General features: G+C 41.3%; 2 protein-coding genes across 4 annotated transcripts in view; one reads left to right on the forward strand and one right to left on the reverse strand.

Annotated features, from left to right (window-relative positions):
* LOC132875520 (spermatogenesis-associated protein 22) overlaps positions 1-17608 on the forward strand; it is a 32570-nt gene extending 14962 nt beyond the window's left edge. Inside the window, exons 3-9 of one of the 3 annotated variants that reach the window (XM_060912351.1) lie at positions 10260-10397; positions 10514-10688; positions 10792-11119; positions 15164-15272; positions 15370-15467; positions 15914-16144; positions 17283-17608. In XM_060912351.1, the coding sequence (XP_060768334.1) occupies positions 10260-10397; positions 10514-10688; positions 10792-11119; positions 15164-15272; positions 15370-15467; positions 15914-16105 (1040 nt within the window). In that variant the 3' untranslated portion in view covers positions 16106-16144; positions 17283-17608. Of the gene's footprint in view, positions 1-10259; positions 10398-10513; positions 10689-10791; positions 11120-15163; positions 15273-15369; positions 15468-15913 lie in introns of all 3 variants that reach the window. The other 2 variants (XM_060912350.1, XM_060912352.1) reach the window with 2 other exon arrangements.
* LOC132875521 (LHFPL tetraspan subfamily member 7 protein) overlaps positions 16379-21951 on the reverse strand; it is a 303568-nt gene continuing 297995 nt past the window's right edge. The window contains exon 3 of the mRNA XM_060912353.1: positions 16379-19438. Coding sequence (XP_060768336.1) covers positions 19212-19438 — 227 coding nt within the window. The 3' untranslated portion in view covers positions 16379-19211. The remainder of the gene's footprint in view (positions 19439-21951) is intronic.

Below are 21951 nucleotides of genomic sequence, written 5' to 3' on the forward strand. Positions count from 1 at the left end.
AAGAACGGATCACAAAGATGCGGATCCCATCAAAGAGCCATAAATCCCATCTCTACTAGTTTCAAAAGCTTATGAAAAACCTACATCATGTCACAGAGCGTTAATCTCGTGATAAAAAAAATTATCGCCGTTAAAATTGAGTCAAGTTAACGCGATAATAACGCGACATTTTTTACAGCACTAATAATAATAATAATAATAATAATAATAACTTTTGAAACACTGTGAGATTCAGTAAAGGAGCGCTGCTCTTCTGCCATGATCGGAGATCTCAAACATGGAAGAGGAAAAGAATCGAGAAACGAACGAGAGATATTTATCCTCTCCTGGATCAGAATCAGAATCATAATTCTGATGACCAGCTCATCTAAGGTGTCATTGAGGCATCATGTTAGTGTGGGTCATTGGAGGCTGGGTGTGAACTGCGAGTCGTTAGTGATCAAAGGATTTCCTGTTAGGCAAGGCAAGTGATCAATGGCAAATTTAAGATGCCATTCCTCACTCAATCTGGCAATCTGACTCTCTCTGCAAATTTAGGCATCTTAAAATGTTTTTATTAATGCCAAATAAAATATCCAGCACAAATTATATATGATAGACATAAATTAATAATTTATAAATTTTATTTCAAACACGTTTTTAGTTAGCGGGACTGCAGCTTATCATGGCTCCCACCCGCGCCGCATATGTGCACTCCCGCTCCCGCCCGCGCCCGCATATGTGCATTTCCGGTCCCGCCCGCGCCCGCAATGAGCTTTCAAAATTTGTCCTGCGCCGCACTGCTTTGCGGCGGGTCCCGCGGGACTGCCGCGGGACTGCAGGGCTCTAGATTACATACGGGCATTGCATAATTTGCATCCTGGTATTTTGCGCTTCCAAAATGGCGAATATCAACAACAACAGAACTGCGTGTCTTCCAGTGTTGCCAGACTGGGCGGTTTTAAGTGCATTTTGGCGGATTTTAACATATTTGGGGCTGGAAAACGTCAGCAGTATCTGGCAACACTGGTGTCTTCATCCGCGTTGTTTTCCCGGCGCTTGGTGATGCCATGACAACCGGGAAAAGGAAGTACATTTTCACGCATGCGCATATTTCATTTCCGCATTATTACTATCGTATAGCACGGTCGCAGAAACTGCCGTGTGAATGCAAGTGGGGCTGCACCGGTGCTAACACGCTTCTCTCTAGTAAGCAGGGTTGTGACGTGTGAACGCTTCACAAAATTTACACCGGTGTGAGATATATCGCAACAAAATACATTGGTGCAGCATCGATGCAAATATGTGCTGTGTGAACACCCCTATAGACATAGCAGGAAAGATGCACTCTATTGAGGGAATCTAAAAACTCATGAGTTTTCCATCTTTTATTGTACCTAATCATCAGAATTGAGGAAGTATAAGAAAAATAATTAAAAATAAAGCAATTAAGTATAAAAATACTGATAGTTTTACAAATGTAGACACATCCTATACCTTGAAGCATTAAACATTGGAGGGGAGCTTGTATCATAAATGTCACCATTACTTGTGAACCATTTAAGGTGCAAATATACTTTACTTTCACGACGTGTACATGCATATCCCACAGCTGCTAAGGGAGTGACATTGTTCACGCACTCGCTTGTGTATCTTTTGTATGTCTGGAGGATTAAAATCAGCATCCACTAGATGGCACTGTAGAGCTAAAATATTTCTGTCCCTGTGGTTTCCAAGGCAAACTACAATTTTTAGCGATTTCATGCACAGCCTCGTTAAAGAGACCGATGAGTTTCATTTCTCTTTAAAACTTTTTGCTGTCAGCTTGATTGTCATGATCTGCATCTCAAATTGAAAACCCTCAACATGCATTCAAAAATACCACCTCAAATCAGTAAAAGTTGGGGCGGTATTTTGAAATTAAAACTGAAAACAGTGATTTGTCAATAATTGACCTGTATTTCACTCAAAACAATACAACAGCACATTATTTGATGTTTTACCTCATGAATTTTTTTTTCCAAAATAAACATGTATTTCAGTTTTGATTCTTGCAATACATTTCAAAACAAGTTTGGACGATAACGCATTTACCACTTTGTAATGTTGCCATTCCTTCTCACAACGCTTAACAAAAGGTTTAGGGACGGAAGACACCAAGTGATGAAGTGTTTCAGGTGTTGGTTATTTTGTCTCATTGTTCCTGCAAACAAGTCTTAAGGTGTGCAACAGTACGGTGTTGTCGTCATAATTTCAAAATTCGCCACAGATTGTCTCTTGGGGACACAGGGTCCAGGCACCCTCTTCTTCCACAGCCATGCCTTTGTAATGTGTGCAGAATGTGGCTTTACATTGTATTGTTGAAATATCTCTGGAAAAAAAATGCCGTCTTGAAGGCAGCATATATTGCTCCAGAATCTCAGTGACTTTTCTGCATCACAGAAGTGTAAGTTACCTTCGCCAAGGGAACTGACCCAACCCCATGCCATGACAAACCCTGGCTTTTGGACTTGTTGCTGGAAACAGTCTGGATGGTCCTTTTTGTCTGGAGCACACAACGTCCATTTCTTCCATAAAAGACCTGGAATTCTGATTTATCTGACCTTAAAGTGTCATTCCACCATTGGATGCATTCTTTGGCATAAAATACAATATATTTTGACAACATATATAAATGGTATCACTAGATAGAGAAATCTTTTAGCTTCAAAATGACATATCAAACATAATTTTTTGACAACGACAAGTATATTAATTTTGCGACCAAAGTCACCTACCCTTTTAATTTCCGCGCGTGATGTCATCGGCAGGTTCCCCTTCTTGTGTACCACGTGACGTGTGACGTGGCACATATTATCAGCAATGGCGGATAGAACGCGATAAAAATCACATCACATCACATTATCTCTAGCCGCTTTATCCTTCTACAGGGTCGCAGACAAGCTGGAGCCTATCCCAGCTGACTACGGGCGAAAGGCGGGGTACACCCTGGACAAGTCGCCAGGTCATCACAGGGCTGACACATAGACACAGACAACCATTCACACTCACATTCACACCTACGCTCAATTTAGAGTCACCAGTTAACCTAACCTGCATGTCTTTGGACTGTGGGGGAAACCGGAGCACCCGGAGGAAACCCACGCGGACACGGGGAGAACATGCAAACTCCACACAGAAAGGCCCTCGCCGGCCCCGGGGCTCGAACCCAGGACCTTCTTGCTGTGAGGCGACAGCGCTAACCACTACACCACCGTGCCGCCCCCGCGATAAAAATAATACCAGTAAATCTAGCTAATACCAATAAATCTAGCTAACTGAAAGATTAACTCAAAATTTTTCGCAATTTTTTGGCCCCCATATACGAGGAGAAATGACTCTCTCACTTTGGGGGTTTCCTGGTCTAAAAATAGACCGACACGTGGTACACAAGAAGGGGAACCTGCCGATGACATCATGTTTCACTACCACGCGGAAATTAAAAGGGTAGGTGACTTTGGTCGCAAAATTAATATACTTGTCGTTGTCAAAAAATTATGTTTGATATATCATTTTGAAGCTAAAAGATTTCTCTGTCTAGTCATGTTGTCATAAAATGTATTGTATTTTATGCCAAAGAATACATCCAATGGTGGAATGGCACTTTAATACACATTTCCAGTGTGTGATGGTCCATCCCAGATGCCTCTGAGCCCAGAGAAGTCGATGGGGCTTCTGGATACAGTTAACATAAGGCTTCCTTTTTGCACAGAAGGGTTTTAACTGGCATTTGTGGATGTAACTCTGTATTGTTGAGCTTGACAAAGGTTTGCCAAAGTAATCTTGAGCCCATGTGGTTATACCAGCTATAGAGGATTTTGACGAGACGTCACAGGTCACGTGACGCCCCGGTGTCCGCCATTTTGAAGGTCAAGCTAGCTAATGTCAACAACATAGTAGCTGGTATGTTACTGTAGCAATGTTTACGTTCAGTCATTTGGATAACTGTTAAAACCTTTCAGTCTCAAGTTTTTCCTTTACTGTATTTACTAGTTTACTGAGCTAGTGCGCTCGGGCAGGCTGGGAGCGAGCACGCTAGCTCGGGCAGGCTGGGAGCGAGCGCGCTAGCTCGGGCAGGCTGGGAGCGAGCGCGCTAGCTCGGGCAGGCTGGGAGCGAGCGCGCTAGCTCAGTAAACTAGTAAATACAGTAAAGGAAAAACTTGAGGCTGAAAGGTTTTAACAGTCATCCAAATGACTGAACGTAAACATTGCTACAGTAACATACCAGCTACTATGTTGTTGACATTAGCTAGTGCTAACAGCTAGCTGTTAGTGCACTGCTACAACTACACCGACCCTGATAATACAGTTCTTGGTCATTGCCTGGTAACAGCAAATTTATAACGGGCCATGTCTCAACAGACTAAGAAGTTATTTCAATGACATTTAATAACATTTTGTTTATCCTGAGGACCGAAAGTAAATGAAAATGTGAACAAACCTTAGCTGTAATAAGATGGCGACCACTGGCTCCAGGGACGACCCGCTGATGTAGGCATGTTACCCAGCTTGGTTTTTAACGACATAGGTATACAGATCATGTGGGCCGAAGTCAGGTAAAGACGAGGGCTTCGTGTACTTCCGTACGTCAGTGAACAATCCTGGTGGAAGCAGGTAAACGTCGTTCTCTAAGCCTGCTAACCTCAATTTTTGCAAATACCTCTCCCTCTGCTCGCCCTGTAAATGCCCTACGTCGCTGGATAGTGAAGGTGTTTTCTGCATCTCGCTCCTTTTTCTTTTATGTTTTTTTCCCTGGTATTTCCCACACGCCTGACTGCAGGTCAGGAAGATCACCCACGCTGCAGCGCTGCAAAGCCAGACAAAGATAGCCTGGTAACGTGTACAGATCACGTACACCAGCATCATTGATTTTCTGGTGATATCGCTTCTTACTCGCGTCATCTAGGCCGGATAAAATACTCGACAATGAGACTTCGTCATGATCAACAGTGTATCGCTACCGGTAGTCGCCATATTTGTGACCGTCAAAATGGCGGCATAAATATTGTTGCTATGGAAACAATGACGTAGGCCGAAATCCTCTATAGGTGAACAGTGTGGGAAATAAGGAATTTTAAGCAGACTGTCACAGGATAAATAAGTCTGAAATGTTGTCTGTCCATCCAAATTTCAGCCTGTCCAAATGACGGGCCAAAGGCCTAGACCAATGCCACTGGGGGTCTGCTGAAGGGCTTTAGATGCCTGGTGATGGCTTTTCAGCTATTTCCAGGCACATTTTTGTGATCTTCAGAAGACAAATGACACTACAAATTGAATATAATATCCAAGAAAATGTCAGAAGATTCAAGAAAAACATGCTACCCAAGAAAACAGGAGCACACACCGGTCAGCTCCATGTCTAGAGAAAAGTATGGAGGGCAAGGATTTTCTAGTTGGTTACAACTTAATGGTACTCATATACAGGTACTAATAACACTCATGGAACATTTATGTCAGCAGTGACTATTTTTTATATATGTTAATAATGAGTCTATAAGAAATTTAGTAATTAACAACACAACTGTTCTTGCATAATAGAGTACGAGATTCCAAATACCTTTGTCACAAAATGACTCAAAATTAGACATGGAAATATCATTTGGCACTCAGGCTAAAATCTGCTGGACTAGAACTTAGAAAATAGAAGAAAATAAAAACTATCAAAATATAAATCTACGTCCTACAAAGCATATGACTGTCATTATGAAAAAGAAATGCACATAACATAACTATTGATTGGCGGTTTGGCACTTAAAGGGATAGTTCGGGATTTTTGACATGAATCTATATGGTATCCCCGTCAGCAGTGTCGTGCATCCACACTGACTTACCCCCGACAGTGTTCTGTGAGCCTAGATATTGTACAGTGTTGGTCAGTGTACAAGTAGTTCCGGCAGGTTTCCTGGGGTCTGCAAAGTAACACGTTTTTCTTCTCAAAACAGCTCGTGTTCGAATGAGTGATTTATTAGCATAACAAAACCCTTGTAGTCCAAAAAGTCACACCTTGTAATTGCTTGGGGCTACTTTCTCTCAATAGCGATCAGTGCGCGCTGTCACTGTTAACAGTTGTGTGCGAGCTAGCCAACAACTTTCATTAGTTGTTCGACAGTGTTTAGCAGCAGCAAATTGCTTTCCTCCTCAGTATACAAGTGCGCTTCCATGGCAGGGAAAAAGAAACTACCACTGCTGCCTATGTAGTGCCCTATTTATACAAATAGGAGTCATTCAGGATTCAGCCATGTTTTTGCTCCGTGTCATGGCTGAATCCTGAATGACTCCTATTTGTATAAATAGGGCACTACATAGGCAGCAGTGGTAGTTTCTTTTTCCCTGCCATGGAAGCGCACTTGTATACTGAGGAGGAAAGCAATTTGCTGCTGCTAAACACTGTCGAACAACTAATGAAAGTTGTTGGCTAGCTCGCACACAACTGTTAACAGTGACAGCGCGCACTGATCGCTATTGAGAGAAAGTAGCCCCAAGCAATTACAAGGTGTGACTTTTTGGACTACAAGGGTTTTGTTATGCTAATAAATCACTCATTCGAACACGAGCTGTTTTGAGAAGAAAAACGTGTTACTTTGCAGACCCCAGGAAACCTGCCGGAACTACTTGTGCACTGACCAACACTGTACAATATCTAGGCTCACAGAACACTGTCGGGGGTAAGTCAGTGTGGATGCACGACACTGCTGACGGGGATACCATATAGATTCATGTCAAAAATCCCGAACTATCCCTTTAACATAATACTGTACTGCAAAATTTCATGTAAACTGAACTCTTAATCAACTGACTGGATCAGTCAGATACTGTCAAACCTGAAACACTAGTTCAACTGCATCATGCAATAAAAACAGTGAATATTGAGTGTATTATTATTGGTTTTTTTAGTATGCCACTCGGGGAGAGGGAGGTGCCTGTAAATTTTGGCAGGTGAGGACCTTTGGTGGTCGAGTTAGGAATTTTTAAATCCCCGTGTGCACGAACGGCTAGAGCTAGGGCTTGTGCTAAAGCTTTCCGTGATCTGCGCTTGCTCCTCACGTCGGATCAGGCCGAGCCTGGGCTCATTCGAAAGGTCTTGGGGAGAGGGATGTGCCTGTGAAGTTTGAAGATTTCTGAGGACGTGTACACATGCCAAGTGTCCACAGGACACACTCGGTAGCCATCTTGCTTACACATACAGTGGTGCTTGAAAGTTTTGTGAACCCTTTAGAATTTATGTTTCTGCATAAATATGACCTAAAACAACATCAGATTTTCACACAAATCCTAAAAGTAGCTAAAGAGAACCCAGTTAAGCAAATGAGACAAAAATATTATACTTGGTCATTTATTTATTGAGGAAAATGATCCACTATTACATATCTGTGAGTGGCAAAAGTATGTGAACCTTTGCTTTCAGTATCTGGTGTGACCCCCTTGTGCAGCAATAACTGCAACTAAATGTTTCTGGTAACTGTTGATCAGTCCTGCACACCGGCTTGGAGGAATTTTAGCCCGTTCCTCCGTACAGAACAGCTTCAACTCTGGAATGTTGGTGGGTTTCCTCACATGAACTGCTCGCTTCAGGTCCTTCCACAACATTTCCATTGGATTAAGGTCAGGACTTTGACTTGGCCATTCCAAAACATTAACTTTATTCTTCTTTAACCATTCTTTGGTAGAACGACTTGTGTGCTTAGGGTCGTTGTCTTGCTGCATGACCCACCTTCTCTTGAGATTCAGGCTACATCCACACGACAACGGCAACGAGATGTTATTTAAAAATATATCGCGTCCAAATGGGCAACGATCAGTAAAATATCAGGTCCATATGGCAACGCAACGCTTGCTGAAAACGATGCAATACACATGCCACACCTCTAGGGGCGCTGTAAGACGGTCCCTTCGGAGACACCAGAACAATAGAAGTAAGGACGCATGCGCATAAACTGTTATGCGCGAGACTTCATATTAGCCACAAAGTCAGGAAAATCTGTTCGTAAAATTACATTATAATGACCAAATACAATGAAAAGTATTTTTCCAGTCTCACCTGTGAAAGGTAATCCCATGTGATCTCGTTTGGACGGCAAACCTGTTGGTAAAGTTAAACGCAGCTAATCTTTATTCTCTGCTTTGACCTATCCAATATGGCGGCGAGGATGACGTATGATTCTACGCGGAAGGCGGTGTCTTTAATGGTCCGGAATAAATTGAATGCTACATGTTGATGGATTAATTTGTTGTTTCTCACCTGTGAAAGGTAATCCCATGTGATCTCGTTTGGACGGTAAACCTGTTGGTACAGTTAAACGCAGCACATGAATCTTTATTCTCCGCTTTGACCTATCCAATATGGCGGCGAGGATGACGTATGATTCTACGCGGAAGGCGGCATCTTTAATGGTCCGGAATAAATTGAATGCTACACGTTGATGGATTAATTTGCTCTTCTACGCCCTTTTTGAGGAATGTATTGTAGGACTAAAACCAACATCTGAAGAGGTGAGATCGCTCCTTTTTTTTCCCTATTTTTGCTGGCGGGATTGACTCTGCCCTAAGGGCAGAGTCTCTCTCTCTCTCACTTTGCACCATTACACAATAAATATTCACAGTGAAAATATTTTGTAAGCGCGTTTCATGAACCAAGTTATAGGATTTGTTGACAACTCGCATCGAGTTCGTTACACTTCTACCCGGCGTGAAGCACTCAGTCATGTGGTTGTGACGTCATCGTAAACAAATCCGTTCTACTCATCCAGATGACTTCACAACGGCAACGTTGCCAGATCTTTCCACTCTGGAACCCGTTCTCAAAAAGATTGCGTTTTGGGCACCCAAAACGCCGGTGCCGTGTGGACGCCAGGCCTAAACGATAAGCAATTGTATCGGAGTCACCTGAATCCGTTGCCATGTGGACAGGGCCTCAGTTCATGGACAGATGTGCTGACATTTTCCTTTAGAATTCGCTGGTATAATTCAGAATTCATTGTTCCATCAATGATGGCAAGCCGTCCTGGCCCAGATGCAGCAAAACAGGCCCAAACCATGATACTACCACCACCATGTTTCACAGATTGGATAAGGTTCTTATGCTGGAATGCAGTGTTTTCCTTTCTCCAAACATAACGCTTCTCATTTAAACCAAAAAGTTCTATTTTGGTCTCATCCGTCCATAAAACAGTTTTCCAATAGCCTTCTGGCTTGTCCATGTGATCTTTAGCAAACTGCAGACGAGCAACAATGTTCTGTTTGGAGAGCAGTGGCTTTCCCCTTGCAACCCTGCTATGCACACCATTTGTTGTTCAGTGTTCTGATGGTGGACTCATGAACATTAACATTAGCCAATGTGAGAGAGACCTTCAGTTGCTTAGAAGTTACCCTGGGGTCCTTTGTGACCTCACCGACTATTGACCTTGCTCTTGGAGTGATCTTTGTTGGTCGACCACTCCTGGGGAGGGTAACAATGGTCTTGAATTTCCTCCATTTTTACACAATCTGTCGGACTGTGGATTGGTGGAGCCCAAGCTCTTTAGAGATGGCTTTGTAACCTTTTCCAGCCTGATGAGCATCAACAATGCTTTTTCTGAGGTCCTCAGAAATCTCCTTTGTTTGTGCCATGATACACTTCCACAAACATGTGTTGTGAAGATCAGACTTTGATAATCCCTGTTCTTTAAATAAAACAGGGTGCCCACTCACACCTGATTGTCATCCCATTGATTGAAAACAATTTCACCTTCAAATTAACTGCTAATCCTAGAGGTTCACATACTTTTGCCACTCACAGATATGTAATATTGGATCATTTTCCTCAATAAATAAATGACCAAGTATAATATTTTTGTCTCATTTGTTTAACTGGGTTCTCTTTATCTACTTTTTAGGACTTGTGTGAAAATCTGATGATGTTTTAGGTCATATTTATGCAGAAATATAGAAAATTCTAAAGGGTTCACAAACTTTCAAGCACCACTGTAGCTAAAAACAAGTATAAATCAGCCTTTACTCCTCAAAACAGCAGAATGGATATTTGATAATAGGTGCCCTGTGTATAGTCAGTGCCGAGATGCTAGCTATTTTCTTCTGTATACAAAACATTCCAGTTGTGTCTACACTCAGATTTGAGTTTGGACTTTGCAGTATGATTCATTTCCTGTTATCTTCCCAGTAGCGTTAAAATTACATTGACAGCTTTCACATTTCATCCCCCCCCCCCCCCCCCCCCCCACACACACACACACACACACACACAGGCTGTCTGTCTGTTCCACTGTTTAACCAAAAGAAGCGGAGCAGATTGCCCCTGACGTCCAATCCCTCTGAGAGTGAAGTGTTCTCCGGATACGAGAACAGAGACATGCTGAGCTTCACTTCAACCATCCATCCGTCCAGTAAGTTTGTGCATCACTGAACACTGACACTGCTCAAAAACTTGATTGTCTCTATATTTAATACACAATTTTCAAAGAAAAGTAGGATCACGTACAACATCATGCTGCTTTAACAGACATTGCGAAAACTCCGCCATCAACAAATCGAGCACCTCTGGCTCAGAGAAGTCCGTGGAACCAGCAAACCACCCCACCACCTCTGCAAAGCAAAGTGTGGCCCACTGCTTCACCTGCTTCAACAGGAGGAGCATACACACCTGTACCTCACCCGCAGAAGCGCACCTATGCTTGGTACGTTTAACGTAATTTTTCTGTTGTTTAATGATGCATGTTTTAGTGGATCATAAAAAAAAAAAAAGTAAAAATAGTAGGAGCATGCTTTTTATACTTCCAGGTCCCCAACGGGGCCACAGAGACCTCCAGGCATACAGGATTCCATGGCAACAACCCCAAGTTTCAAGCAGAGTGGATTTCCGAGTGGGAGTGCAACCACTCAAATTCAGAATAAAACTTTGACTGCCAAGCAACCCATGAAGCAGCAGTCATTTAGCCGAAACATCAGTCTACCCAGAGGCTCCTTCGCCCCTTCAGAGCTCACAGCACGCAGTCAGGGACCTGCAGCTCCGAGCCAGAGCTCCCAGTGGAAGATCAAATCTGGTGGAGTTAGAGGAGGAACGTGGGTTGAGGACACTTTTGGTACTGAGAGCAGTACACAGCAGCAGGTAATTCCTAAACCACATCAGAGCAACACCATGTCAGTTAGGCTACTTTAAAATAAAAAATGAGTGAATTTAACTAGAGAGTGAGTGAAATCTGAGAAATGTGCCTGCTATTTACAAAATAGAGCATCAGTTAATCCATTTAAGGTGCAGTAAAAAGACCTTTTATATATTTCTTAATTTTTATTATAACTACTGAACTAATTGGACTGCAACTAATTGATTCATCCACTGAGCTATTAATTATTATTCTATCCACATTCACTGGATATGAGCAATCATGCGCTGTGATTGGCTACTTTACTACTAGGCTGTCAGCTCATATACTGTGAGTAAATGGCGGAGTGTTTTACTGAACCAACTGAAGGCGAAATAAAAACTCTGCTCGAAAACAAAACCCCCAACAAATATGGAATAAAAATATTTGATGGTAAGAACGTATTTTTTTTTTTTTTAATTTAAGAATTATCATTGCATTTTTCACAAATTGCTACATTCTTCATCTTTTAAGCATTACAATTTGTTCAAAAGCTCAAAGAAGTTTGAAAATGACAGCTGAAATGTCCAAGGAAGAATTTTAAATAAATGTCTAAAGCTATTCAATACCTCGGCACGACAGCAAAGTGGTGCTTTCTGTAAAAAACAAAACAAAAAAACACTCAATGTATGCAGCCATCGATAGAGTTTTAAGAAGTCCACCGAAGTGGAAATGATTTTGTCGGATGTTTTGTGTAAAGTTTTTATTTATTGAATTTGCAAAAAATAAAAATGCTCTGTTTCTCAAAATCCAGTGAATGTGGATAGAATAAAAGTTCTCCCACTCAATCTTGTCGTATGTGTCTTATAGCTGACTGTACGACTCGATTTCGTGGAATAATTGTTAAATGGGTCAGTCCATGAAATGATGTTACTTTTCATTGGTCCGGGTTTACATAATCATTTCATCTTTAATTTCCATGATTTAAAGAAATATTTAGCAGATTATCCATAAATATTGTTTGAAGAAATAAAATAAATAAAAAAATGAAGTTTTCTTTTGAAATAAAGAAATGTGAAACATTTTCTTCCCCTGTGACTGGACACGGATGACACGTTTTTTGTGACATGGAATATTTGCTGACTTTGAGCTTAAATAAACCTTCATTACTTTCTGAGAATTTCAATAAAATTAGTTTCATGGTACTTGCAATTTAGTTTTATGCCATGTACACACGTAGCCGGGTATTTTTAAAACCGAACATTTTCCCCCCCTCTGTTTATAAAAATGTTTTATCCACACCACCTCGTCTTCGAAAAAAATCCCTTCCACACATAACCAAACATCTGCGTTTTCAATCACATTCATAAGCATTCCAAACCTGTAGATGGCATTATTTCCCCAAATCTTACCCCCTAATCACATCGCCTGTGCTCTTGGAGCAGTAGTTGGGCTTCTAAAATTAAACATGTAAATAGCACCTGCACAATAATTAACGCTTTCAAGGCACTACTCCGATCCATTACTCTTAAGCTAGCCGCACACTACGCCGATTTTCAGCGTACCGAGCCAACTGAAGTCGCGAGTCAGGCGTAAAGACTAGTTTTCGATGGTACCGACTCATCTCACAGCCGATTCGAAAAACTAATCGGGAGCCAGACTGATCGGCGAGAGTCGCTAGCAATAGCCAAGCATATCTTTCGCATATAACACGTGACATCATTAAACACAATTTCTAGCGCGAGAAATACGTGTTGGTAGCACCTAATGCAGGTATATACTGTAATTCCATAGACTGAAGCTTTATCCATAGACACAGTGGGCTGGAAAGCCACTCTGCTCAAGTTGTGTGGCTGAATTCCAAATCGCTTTAACTCCCCTATATAAGTGCACTATTTAAGGTTGGGAATAATAGCTCATGCAGCCTAGATAGTGCGCTACATATTCCATGTTGTGTCATTTGTAATTCAGCCTGTAGCATCTTCAAGTGTTGGATTTAACAGTAACTATATCCAATAGCCAATCACAAAGCTATTAAGTTGTCACGTGTCGCTTCAATCGCGACTGCACTCGTCAACAGTCGGGGGATATGTGCGTGCCCTGTCGGGAGTCGGCTCTGAAATGGGTCGGTTCGGTACCGCGTGGATCGCCGTAGTGTGCGGCTAGCTTAAGTCCATGCTTAATCTGGCTTCTGCAGTAAACAAAGGTTGCACGTTTGACGTCAGGGCAGATTTGTTGTCATTTTTTTGGCGCAGATTGTGACATTCTAAAACGAAAAACTCCGGTTATCTCTGTCTACACGAAAAGGCATACACGGAGTTTTCAAAAATCTTCACTTTGCCCGGAGTTTTTTTAAATATTCGTTTTTGATGTGTTTTCATGTGGATGACAGGCCAAAACGTAGAAAAATATCTTCGATTTAGCAGATACCCGGCTACGTGTGGACGGGGTCTCACACTCACATAATAAAGTTAAGAAGGTTCTATAAACTATTTAGCTTCGAATTCATCCACTAAAAATAGGTTGTGAACGTAACATTGTGATGTCCTACCGTGTTACGTTAGAAACCAGGCTTATAAAAAATGATAAAACGAGTTGAAATCATGATTGATGTTTTTAATATAAAGAAGAATATACTATAAAACGATGTAGGTAGAAAGAAATTTAAACAAACGGCAATAAAAGAAATTATCGATGTTTTTTCTCACATCCTAACTTGGCGTCCACTCACTTCCTGGTTCGTTCACAACCTGCGAGACCTTTTTACTCAATCTAGGTCAGCTGAACTGACGCGAGATAACTTCTCGCAGGATCTCACACACCACAACACGTGCTCTCGTCGCTATCAATGGCATCAAAATGGCAGCCAGCAAGAGCAGGTAGGTGATATTATCAGCGTGTCCAGCAAAGTTACGCTTAAAACCATGTTGCGTTCGACCGACAGTTGGTGATATTATGTGATAAGGAAGTCTACTAAGTTATTGTGACTTGTATAACACGAGGATGAAACTGTTTCCTGTTAATGACTGTTGTTATTGTTCTTAAAGAGATTTTATGAAGTTTGTGAAATACTGGTATTTCATATTTTCAGTGTTTATGATGTTGAACTAATATTTCTAATGAATTCTTATTCAGTGTTAATGTTTAAAGTAAGCAAATAAAAGCAAAAAATTGATTTTATCAATATTTTTCCTTTATTTTTAAAAGCTTGTTCGTGTCCTTGTTACATTAGCAACCGGGTAAATATTTATGGATTTTATCATACATTGTAGAGCAGGAGTTATCTTAACAACTATGTTATATTTTCTTATATGGTCAATGCTTCATGGAAATAAAAGTTGTTTTCAGTTGTAAATTGTTTTAAGTGACTCCCTCTATGTCACATTTTGGTAACCCCATTTCATGGACTGACCCAAATATCCACTGGCTGACTCACCAAATGGAACACTCAAAAGCCTGTTTGCTTGCTCAATCAATCAGTGCTGTTTATTAAGCAGCCGCCACACAAGCCTTTTGCCTTACTATTTTCCGAATGTTACGTCACTCTGTTGCCAAAAAAAAAAACCTTAGATGTTCACTAAATAACTTAATTCCTGGCGGCACGGGGGTGTAGTGATTAGCACTGTCGCCTCACAGCAAGAAGGTCCGGGTTCGAGCCCCGTGGCCGGCGAGGGCCTTTCTGTGCGGAGTTTGCATGTTCTCCTCGTGTCCGCGTGGGTTTCCTCCGGGTGCTCCGGTTTCCCCCACAGTCCAAAGACATGCAGGTTAGGTTAACTGGCGAGACTAAATTGACCGTAGGTGTGAATGTGAGTGTGAATGGTTGTCTGTGTCTATGTGTCAGCCCTGTGATGACCTGGCGACTTGTCCAGGGTGTACCCCGCCTTTCGCCCGTAGTCAGCTGGGATAGGCTCCAGCTTGCCTGCGACCCTGTAGAACAGGATAAAGCGGCTAGAGATAATGAGACGAGATGAATTGTGCACTAATTCGCCTCTAACCCAGCGAAGAAAATGGTGAAGCGAAAATCAGAGTTTTTTTCGAAGCATTCCTGTTCACATTTTCATCAATGACAGGAAAAAGCACGACCCAAGAAATCTCTGCGAATCCTCACCGCTGTTATAGAGGGCACGAAGCACTGGAGCCAGTTCAAGGACAAAATTCCTATGATGTTTGAGATTTTTGGTGAGTCGTCTACTATATTCTCACGTATCAGTCGGGCAATATGACACGACAAACTTTTGGTTTGATTTCCTTTGTCGTTTTGCCAATTTTCTTCCAGCCACTCTCGATTCTGCAGTTACAATCGGAAAATTTGGTGCCAAGAACTTCCTAATGAGGGATGGGAAGGATACAGTGCCATGTGTCTACTACGAAAACGTGAGTACGATTTCTTCATGTACGTTTTAAACCCAGCAGAATACCTAGAGCCACTTTCCTACAGTCATCCGTATCACGTCAGCTGTGCTGGAGGAGACTAGAAATCATATTCATAATGACGGAGAGTCTGAGAGGCCTGAGTCAGGAGCCACTGTTCTAAATGATGTCTGGAAGGGAGTACATGATCAAGGTTGAATGACTTCAATTCTGTTTACCTTCATCGTGTGTGCTGTTTTTTTTTTTTTTTTTTTAAACGCTTTTTAGATTTCTTCCTCTGCCGAAGGCTACAATAAATCAGCATGAGAGAGTCACAGTTATATTTTCACTGCACAGCAAACAGATATTATGGCAACAGCTCTAAGCTGGATTCACAGATGATTTAGCTAATTTAGTCCTCCGATCTGTAATCCTCAGGTGTGTATCTGTTTCTTTTTTATTATTTGAAGGATCAGGTGCTGCCGAGGCTGATCCGGGGTCAGGTGCATCGCTGTGTTGGGAATTACGACAAACAGAAAAACGTTTTCACCTGCGTGTCAGTGCGGGCTGCCTCCCTGTCCGAGCAGAGAAACGCTCAAGAGGCCGTGAAAGCATCAGACGCCGAGATGAGAAACGAGGTCCGGGCGCTTTCTGAAATGTGATGTGAACGGACTGAGCAGGAAAGTTTTATAGTTTCAAAGGTGTGTTTTCACTGAAGTTTATTTCGGAGATTAGCTATAATTGTCCAAAGCAGTGCTGATAAATCAGTTTGATCATTTATCCGGTGGCTTTTTCATCCAGGTTATGTGCATTTTTTTTTTTCTTCCATGTTCTGTTATCAGTTCAACTCTCATATATGCTTTAATGAAGTTCAGGACACAAAAAAGTCAGTTTTCTTTGTTAATGAAACATTTTATTACAAAGAGAAAAACACACAACAGCAAGTCTTGTTAAGGTTCAGGGAATAAACAAACACAATTATGAGGTAATATCTCAAAATAGATCTTCCAAAATGGGATCAACCTTTTTTTTTTTTCTTTTTGCATGAACAGCCATCTTACGTAATTATTTACAGCCAAAACCACACAATGGAAAACTAAAATACAACTGATTTACAGAATCAGAGTTCAGACCTCACACACACACACACACACACACACGCACGCACACACTATTACAGACAAAAGGAATCACTGTACCGAAGGTTATTACAATAACAGCGTCATCCGAGTGCATTTTGGGAACGTATGCACGAGCACATACATCTTTTTATCCTCATTGGTGCTTATCACATAGTGTACGCCGGTATTATTGGTCAGTGTGTTCTGCTGTTTAAAAAAAAAAAAAACCCATCTTTTAAAGTTTCCACTTGCTCACAGTTTGGGATAGAATTTGTTCAGCTGGGTTTGTTTAGAGCCAAATGCCACTGCATGCTTAATCACATTAATAACAGGAAAGTAGAAAGTCTTAGCTGAAGACTGAATATACTCATTTAGCAATTCTGAAAATGCATCACACGAAAAGATACCAAGAGGAGAAACGCAAATGAGGGCCAAGTTCAGGTTATTGAGCATCTCAATTTTGTGCTGTATTACTTCTTATAGTTTTTTATCAATTAAATAATTCTTTGAGAGTAACTGACATATAATGACAGTAGTGCTCTTTAGTTTTAATCCCTCATTCATTCCTAATTGTTTTCTTATTTATATGCTGCTTATTTTTTATTATTATTATTGTTTTTTAAATCCCCTTGGAAATTATTTGTACAGCTTCTTGTGAACTTGCTCTGGTTCTCATCTAGAAGACTTACAATTGAAACAATCCCCGTTTAATTTATAGCAAACCAAGACATTCACAGAAATGCACAACACGGGGGGAGGAACCAAAAAACTAGGAAGCATTTACAAAACTACAGTTTCAGCAGAAGTAACCTGATCAAAGGTATTGAAGTCTTCTTAGTTATGGTTTTCCAAAAAGGCACACGTTGGTTAGGGCAGAAAAAGTGTTTTTTTTGTTTTATTGTCTGTTTTTATCTCGAGGAGTGTCTCTGTGTCGACTTTGTGTGCACAGATGGGGAAGGAAAAAAAAAAAGAAATGCAACACTGACAGGATCTCAGCCCTAAACAACAACAATAAAGACATGATGATCACAGGAACATGGGAAGTCTGAACACTGAGACATCACGCTGTAGTGTTTTTAGTAACTTTAGAGCCTCAATTGGTTTAGATTTTCAATTCAGAGAGCCAAAGTAATAGTGAGGTTTTGTCCAGTTCCTGCAGAAGGATCTGATTAGTGTCCGATTTTGTGATTTTGCAACGTCCCATAGGTGCTCCTTGAAGGGAAAGGGTCAGGAGAGGGAATCCACATTTATCAACCAGATGCTCAGGTGTCCTGCCAGAGTGCTAAAAGTGTATAACAGCCAAGACACAGTAGTCTTGCGTACTCTAATTAGCTTCTTGTCCTTACACTACATTTTCATGACTTTCGAGGTTTTATGCTACTCCTTAAAACTTTTTTTCTTCTACTATTTAAAAAAAAAAAAAGTGTGTTAAACGGGCTTTAAAAATAGATAGCTTTCTGTTCAACCATTAAGACAGTGTTGAATTAAATTTTTTTTTCCCCATCAGGATATCTTTTTGTAATTATATGGTATTTTTTTCTTTGCCTTTCTCCTGATCTTGTATAATCCTGAATATTCAGTTTAGTGAAAAGTCCAAGTACAAAACCGAGGGTATGGCTTGGACTTTTAATATTCCTCTTAAAACTGATTGGAAGTGAGGGCAAACAGAGACACAGATTTTTAGTTTTCAGGTCATTTTAAAATTACAACACAAGTTTAGTGGTGAAAATGTCAGTGCTTTTGTTGGCATATATATAATTTTTTTTTTTTTTTCCTTTACGTGGTCACGAGCCTCTTCACTATTTTTCTGACTGCTGTTTGGACGTCCACTGACTCATCACAGCCCAGGTTCTAAAGCAAAATATATATAAAAACACCAGTTTGTGTAGTAAACGTTTTTAAGAAAAAGTTTTTCTGTTCTCCTAGCCTGTTAGCCACAGTGTTGGTTGTTACTGGATAAATATATGGCAGATTTTCCAAACCCTTTCAGATTTTCATCAGGATCATAAATCCTTTTTTATTTGCTCAACAGCCTGGTTCCATAGTGAAGAAGAAAACTTTCATAGCCAGTGGATCCAAGAACAGAATTTTCCTACTCTCCCGTGTCTTGGTTAGTTGAATATTATTTGATGTTGCATGAAAGATTTCTGAGTTCCTTGCTTTCCTCTTGATGTTCTGAATAATCCCTGATGTTTGGGAGAAAACTTCTCCTCGTTCTCTCGCAATCTTTGCATCCAGATGTGTATTAGGTAGAACTAGAATGTTTGTTAGATTTACCATTCGCAGAGTTTCATCTGCTGTTTTGGTGTTGCCTTTCCAAAGATTTGTGTTGATGCATTAAATTGCATTTAATTTTACGTGATTAAATGCGTAAATTAGTTTGCAGTGAGAAAAGGGGGGCAAAAAAAAAAAAGAGTTGCCAGGAATCTGCATTTCCAAAAAACGTTTCCACCACAAGGGATGCCAATGAAAATAAGTCGCTTATCAGATGAAGGAAGACAATGCAGCACATCACACAATGAACACAATGACTTCTCCAGCCACACTTATTCTGAAGTGGCAACATTATCATTGTTGGCCAAGAAAAAGAATGAGGCGATACAGATCGTAACAGCTCAGAGAAGATATGATGGGCATGGCAGGGGGTTTATAAAAGTGTGGGCAGTGGGGTGGGCAGGAGCTGCTCTTTTGGGGCGTACTTGGCAAAGAAGGGTAAAAAGAGGGTGAGCATGACGCCCACGATGGCCAACATGTAACCCCAGCCTATCTGGCATTCACCGGCGTAGTAGACATCCGAGTTTCCACAGAAGGACTTGACCAAACTGGAGTTTAAGCCAAAGGGATAAACCAGCAAACCGGATGCCATGATGAACACTGGAGAGAGAGAGAGAGAGAGAGAGGAAGGGAGTTAGTTCACAGTTGGTCTTAATACAAAAAGTGATGCAGTATTTTAGCTTAATCAGTCCAGTGACATTAATTTACTCCTTTCTCATCATTCACAGGAACTAACTTAATAAAATGAGACTTTACATAAACAGTGTCTCCTCCATAATGCTGTCTGCAGACGGCCCTATGTTTTACTTCAATGCCTGGCTGTCGGTGACGTCACAGCATTTTCTTTCAAACCACTAGTTATTAACAGGGGGATGGGATGGGATGGGATGGAGCCTGGGATGAACTCATGGGAAACGTTTAATGAAATGGACAGAGAATTTCTCCTTATGACCTCAAGATTAATTTCAGTACCGATGATGTAAGTCCATTTCCTGCACGAAGCCCAAATTGTGCCGACTGATGATGCGGGCAGAATGTAGTAGTTTTCTTTAATCATAGATCAATCGCCAGAGGATCATAATCATATAATCCGGCGTGAAGAACACATCAGATCGGCCAGTCTAAAAGTGGCTTAAGATATATCCTGTTCAAAAGCTAGGAATGAACTATTCAATAATATACTATAAATATCAAAGCGATCATTCAGTGATGTAATGAATTGTGTATGAACTTTTGGCAGTGGCACACTGCTGTGCGGCGCTAATATACCACTATTCTCTGATTTCTGCTTAACTATAATAGCCACTACATCTGATCTACAGAAGGTCAAAAGGAACAATTCAGAAACGCACCACTTTCTAACCAATTTCTTGCTGCAGTGTATCCTTTTGGTGGCAGTAGAGCACTTGCGCATGAGCACGCTGAACGTAATTTGAGTCAACAGTTTGCGGTCAGAGTAATACACCTCCTTCAATATATTCATGGCTCCTGTCCAATTACACAGGGGAAAATATCCAGCAGACCACCACAAAAAAACCCATTTGCAAGCTGAAGGACAAAATCAGATTTCACAGCCGATGGTTAGAAAGCAGACCTCCTTTAAACGAGTGACCGTGTTTTACAAAGGGAGGTAAACATGTCACAAGGAGGTGAACTCCATTAAAAGACCGAGCCAATAGATGATCAGTTTTGTCAGGCAGGGTGGGTTCGTCATTGGTCATGCTGTAGTTTCAGAAGCCTCTCGCAGTCTGGTACACATCAAAAGGCTCTTTAGCAGACTTGCCTATTGTGCTTGAAGCCACAGACTGGATCCAGTTACAGCCATGAACTAGAGACCTACAGAGACAAACGACTTCAGCAGCGAATTATCTTGAAGGATTATATTAAATAAATTTGTGAATTGTCTTCGAGTTTTGCACTTGGAATTCTATTCCTGTACGGTACACAGACAGTTGTACAGCAATGTTAGATTTCTTATGTCTGTCGAACAGTCAATTATTCACAGGGTAAAAACGGAGCAACAAATCATTCTTTCAGTACCTCGGTGTAACACAACGCCAAGTCCAAGATGAGTGATGCGCAAAACTGCAGCGTGGTGCATTTTCGTGTACAAAACAATACACACGAGAGCATGGTCAAGCTTTTACTTATGACTTATGTTAATTAACTTTATATAATAAGGTTTTACATAGTCTGGCCTCGTCGCTGTCTTGCAATCGCAGGACTCCGAGTTCAGCTCTCTGCAGATGGCCCAGTGTTTATCAGTAGGGACCTGCTAGTTCAAAGCCTGCCTGCTAATAGCCTTCTCTATCAAGCTGCTGCTGAGCAAAAGATGCAGCAAGAGACTTCTTTAAGCACCTCTCTCCCCAAACAAGACCGCCTTCTGTCCAAATCTGTAAACTCAGGAATCAGTTTTGGCTGCATACCGGCAAAGTCTGTTCAGAATTATGCTTCGAGGAGGCGAAGTGCCAAAGGAATTAATGTAGAATGCTGTTTAGACTGTTTGCGCATAAAGTGATCTGCGTTATGAAACAAAAACTCGGCAATAACAGCAAAGATGTTCCACAGGTACTAACTGAATCAAACGAGGCAGAGATTTGTTAGTGCGTGAGGGATTCAGCTCAGTGTCTGCAGAAGTTCAAGTAGTCTGGCTGCTCGAGTAGTCGGGATCAGATAAAGAACGAGTCCACAGTGCAAAAAAGTGTGTGTGTGTGTGTGTGTGAGAGAGAGCTATCTCAGAGATTGCATAAAGGTGTGTAACTCCAGTATTTTATTTTATCCAACCTGTCCTTAGACCTGAATCACAGAACGGTCCCCATTGTGCAGCAGGGATACTTCACTTTATCAGTGCTGAGTGGCTTAAAGACTTGGGAAATTAAAGCAGTCCAAGTGGATTCTATTCACATTTAAAATCTTAGTGTCTCTGGATGAAGGTTCTGGGTTCAAGCCCAGTGACTGGCGAGGGCCTTTCTGTGTGGAGTTTGCATGTTCTCCTCGTGTCGGCATGGGTTAAACTCCAGTTTGGTCAAGTCCTTCTGTGGAAACTCGGATGTCTACTACGCCGGCGATTGCCAGATAGGCTGGGGTTACATGTTGGCCATCGTGGGCGTCAT

Source organism: Neoarius graeffei, chromosome 28 (assembly GCF_027579695.1).
Source record: "Neoarius graeffei isolate fNeoGra1 chromosome 28, fNeoGra1.pri, whole genome shotgun sequence".
Lineage (NCBI taxonomy): Eukaryota > Metazoa > Chordata > Actinopteri > Siluriformes > Ariidae > Neoarius > Neoarius graeffei.